General features: G+C 47.5%; 1 protein-coding gene across 1 annotated transcript; it reads right to left on the bottom strand.

The window, feature by feature from the left end:
- Window positions 1-62: 62 nt before the first annotated feature.
- Window positions 63-488, bottom strand: BO87DRAFT_34053 (uncharacterized protein). Its single transcript, XM_025620664.1, has one exon. The coding sequence runs from the start codon at window positions 417-419 to the stop codon at window positions 147-149; it is 273 nt and encodes a 90-aa protein (XP_025480461.1). The 5' UTR covers window positions 420-488; the 3' UTR covers window positions 63-146.
- Between the last annotated feature and the right edge of the window lie 764 nt (window positions 489-1,252).

Here is a 1,252-nt window from a genome sequence, read left to right as displayed (position 1 = left end):
CAGGGCTTCCCGTCCGCTCAGCCGTACTTAAGCCACACGCCGGGAGGTTAGTAGTTGGGTGGGTGACCACCAGCGAATCCCTTCTGTTGTATGTACCCTTTATCTCTTTTGTTTTTTGTCTTTTTCTTGCGCTAATCGGGGCCCTGTTAGTAATTCTCTCTCCCCACCCATTGAAGCTTTCGCGATCTTGATGGTACTGGCCCTCGGCAAGTGTCGCAGAGCGTTGTCTCTATAGTGAAGGCGGCGATGGACCCTTGAGACTTGTTATCAGTGGTACAGTAACACGAACTCAAAGTTGCCATGGCTGTCTCGACATTCGTGTCATGGGCTGGAATGGGGATGCCTGCGGGATTATGCCTGCGACGGTGCAGCAGTGATATCACATCAAGCACAGAAGAATCAGCGCTTCCATACAACATAGTCTAGGTCTTTAGTTGTCTCAACCTTGTATAGATAGCCGATATTATTCTCGGGCTACTAGAATATAGCTCACAATACCGGGGGTCATCAGTTATTTCGTTTCCTACTTTCTTGGTTCTGAGCTGTCTGCTTTCCTTCGTCTTGTATGATGACCGGTTTGTGCTTCGTGAGACCAGTGTTCAAGTTTGTACCAACATCGGACAACTCTCAGCGACAATTCTTTCCGGATGTTTGAGATCATGTCAGCCTATCTAGTACAGCACGTAGGACGTAGATTCCGAAAATGGAGTTGAGATTTACCAATGTGTGCATGCAGGCTTAGGATCTTTGATAAATGCGAGACCGGCTTTTGTTGTAGTGCTATCCCGGCCTATTCAAAAAAATTACAGTATCTATCCAATCGTGCATGAGGCACTTTGACCGAAATGTGCGGCTATCCAAGTAGATGGAAGTCCTATGTTTTCATGGTGACTCTTCCATGAATGGAGGTTCAAGGAAGGAAAGGCATGCAAGACCTAATTCGGGCGGTAAGTACGAGACCCTTCGGCTCTGTGTCCTGGAGAATCTTCCGAACAACACAATCAAGCATTGAAGATTGCTGAACTCCAGGAACAGACAGGAAATTACACTACATTCTGGTCTGGAAACTTGATGTAACCCACCCCGACCACTAGTATTTGACAAAGAAGGACTTGGGTCAACCTCCCAATAAAATACTATCCGTGAATTGACATTGTACATACGACCATAGGGTGTGGAAAATAGGGCTTCCCGTCCGCTCAGCCGTACTCAAGCCACACGCCGGGAGGTTAGTAGTTGGGTGGGTGACCAC

The sequence above is a fragment of the Aspergillus neoniger genome (genome assembly GCF_003184625.1).
Source record: "Aspergillus neoniger CBS 115656 unplaced genomic scaffold BO87scaffold_13, whole genome shotgun sequence".
Classification (NCBI taxonomy): domain Eukaryota; kingdom Fungi; phylum Ascomycota; class Eurotiomycetes; order Eurotiales; family Aspergillaceae; genus Aspergillus; species Aspergillus neoniger.
Note: the sequence above shows the minus strand (reverse complement) of the source record. Positions and strands in the feature narration are given on the sequence as shown.